The sequence below is a fragment of the Austrofundulus limnaeus genome, unplaced genomic scaffold (assembly GCF_001266775.1).
Source record: "Austrofundulus limnaeus strain Quisiro unplaced genomic scaffold, Austrofundulus_limnaeus-1.0 Scaffold466, whole genome shotgun sequence".
Taxonomy (NCBI): domain Eukaryota; kingdom Metazoa; phylum Chordata; class Actinopteri; order Cyprinodontiformes; family Rivulidae; genus Austrofundulus; species Austrofundulus limnaeus.
Genome location: NW_013952868.1, coordinates 46,117 through 48,439, shown reverse-complemented (window position 1 = coordinate 48,439; position 2,323 = coordinate 46,117). Strand labels below are relative to the sequence as shown.

Genomic DNA, 2,323 nt, shown 5'->3' with positions numbered 1-2,323 from the left:
ACATATTTCACAAAACGTTTAGCTGTTCTTGTTTCCATAATTTATTAATAGGACTGTTTTTGTAGTAAGTCAAATATCTATAAGTTACAAAGAAATAAAACGTACAAATACCAGTAAAACCACCACAAACCAGCAAAAAGCGTTTGTACAACAAAGAGCTAAAACTCCATCCTTTTACAGAAATATACAAGCTAAAGCTACGGCTCACATTAAAGTCTGTTAGAAACCAGAGTCCCGGTGTGTGTGTGTGTGGGGGGGGGGGGGGGGGGGGGGGGGCACAGCGCCTGTCACACAGCAGTCCGGTCCGGTTCGGTGTCCCTCCCCACCCCCTCACATCTATTTGACTAATAAATCGTGTTTTAGTCTCGATATAATTTACATAAATTAATTCCACACGTCCGCAGTTCGTGGGAGAGTTTGTTCCACGCGAGTCGGCTTCAAGAACCGGTTTCACTCCGCTTTCTGTTCACACGCGCGCATTTACAATAAAACCTGTCGAGTCTTGACAGAAATTGCGTTTTTCTTCCTCCTGTTCATCTTCTTCTGTTATTTATAGAATGTCATTTAAATGAGAGGCTCCTCTTGTCACCACGTCCTGCCGTACAGCAGGGCCGAGCACTGCAGGGCCGAGCCGTACTCYGCGCCGGGGGAGTTGAGGTGGGAGAGGCCGGCCACCTGGCTCTGCAGGGACGGCGGACTGGAGGAGTGCTGCGCCAAGTCCGGGGAGTGACCCCCCACCTGCTGGGCCTGGTGCTGCGCGAGGCCGGACGTATTGTTGGACATGATCATGACGTTGCCGCCTTGCTGGTGGTGTGTTTGCGCGGAGGAGGTGGGCGTGTGGCCGCTGCCCTGGCACGGCTTGCCGTCCTTCACCAGCACCGGCACCGCCACCCTGCGCGGGGACTGCTGCTGCTGCTGCTGCTGCTGCTGCTGGCACGAGCCGCTGTCCTGTTGCATCTGCTGCTGGGACACCTTGTCCTTGGCCTGGCGCTTCATTTTGTAGCGGTGGTTCTGGAACCAGATCTTCACCTGGGTCGGGGTGAGATGGATCATGCTCGCCAGGTGCTCCCTCTCCGGAGCCGACAGGTACTTCTGCTGCTTGAAGCGCCGCTCCAGCTCGTAGACTTGCGCCTGGGAGAAAAGCACGCGCCGTTTCCTCCTCGGGGTGCTGGACAGGGAGCCCATGCCTTTGCCGACATCCGCCAAGGAGCTGAGGCTGCCCATGCTGCCCATGTTCATGCCCGACGACGAGCCCATGAAGCGAGAAACTGAGGGGGAGAAAAAAAATTGAATCATTATCTATTTTTTATCTGCAGAAAATGTGAAAAATAAACCAGTTAATTCGCAACTTACTTCTTGTTCTGATAAAGTTGGCCAAATTAGGCGTCCTATGCTCAAATTACTTATCAGTCAAAAAATTAGCGCAAAAAAATAAAATTCTTTTTTTCCCTCAACATATTTCACCTGCATGTCCAGAAAACTATCAAGCATCATCAAATAATTTATGTTTTAGCTCTCCATAGCTACATTAGTATAAATGGGAAAACTATTTAAATGGTTAACTTGAAATTATTGGAATTGACGCTCAGACTAAAATCTGTCCTTTCGTCCTTGTAAAAAATAAAAATATTCCAAGTGTTTTTGGAAAATAAACATACATGAAACGTGTGTATTTTAATTCAAGAGCTATAATAAATATAAACATAGACTTTACGCACGTGAAAATATATTTTATAAATATGAATATGGTGCGTAAAATCCATTTTACGCGTCATATATGTTATTAAAATGGATTTTACGCAGCGCGCGAAATCTGGCTGCAGGATACTCACTGGTGGAAAAACGCGGGTCTGGGTTGGCTCCGTACCAGCCCGTGGCCGTGGCGCTGCCCCGCATGCCGTCCTGGTAAGACGGCAGGTCCCCCATGTTGCCCAGGTTGCCGTTGCAGTAGCCCCCCATGGCAGAGTGGGAGAGCTGAGAAACACCTGCCGCCGTCATGTGGTACGCCGCAGACACMGTCCCGTTGTGACCCATGTGGTGCTGCTGCATCGCCGCCTGAGAGACCTGCGGCTGCCGGTAAGAAGTGAGAGGTGCCCCCAAGTTGTTGTTCTCCATACTTACTTTCTTATAGCTCTCCTCGAGGGGACTCAAGATATCGGAAACAGAAAAAGGAGTCGTATGCTTAGGGCTCATCGACATTGTTCTGTGACTGGAGAGGGAGAAATTAGAAGGCAAGGCAATCTCTCCTTCTCTCTCCCTTTTTTCTCTCTCTCTCCCTTTTTTCTCTCTCCCTTTTTTTTTTTTTTTTTTTTTTTTTTTTTTT

At 48.6% G+C, this 2,323-nt stretch overlaps 1 protein-coding gene across 1 annotated transcript; it reads right to left on the bottom strand.

Annotated features, from left to right (window-relative positions):
- Positions 1-262: 262 nt before the first annotated feature.
- On the bottom strand, positions 263-2,307 carry nkx2.1 (NK2 homeobox 1). Its single transcript, XM_014025308.1, has 2 exons — positions 1,833-2,307; positions 263-1,268 (listed from the first exon to the last, which is right to left on the bottom strand). Exons 1-2 carry the CDS (start codon positions 2,197-2,199, stop codon positions 586-588), a joined length of 1,050 nt encoding a protein of 349 aa, XP_013880762.1. The 5' UTR covers positions 2,200-2,307; the 3' UTR covers positions 263-585.
- Between the last annotated feature and the right edge of the window lie 16 nt (positions 2,308-2,323).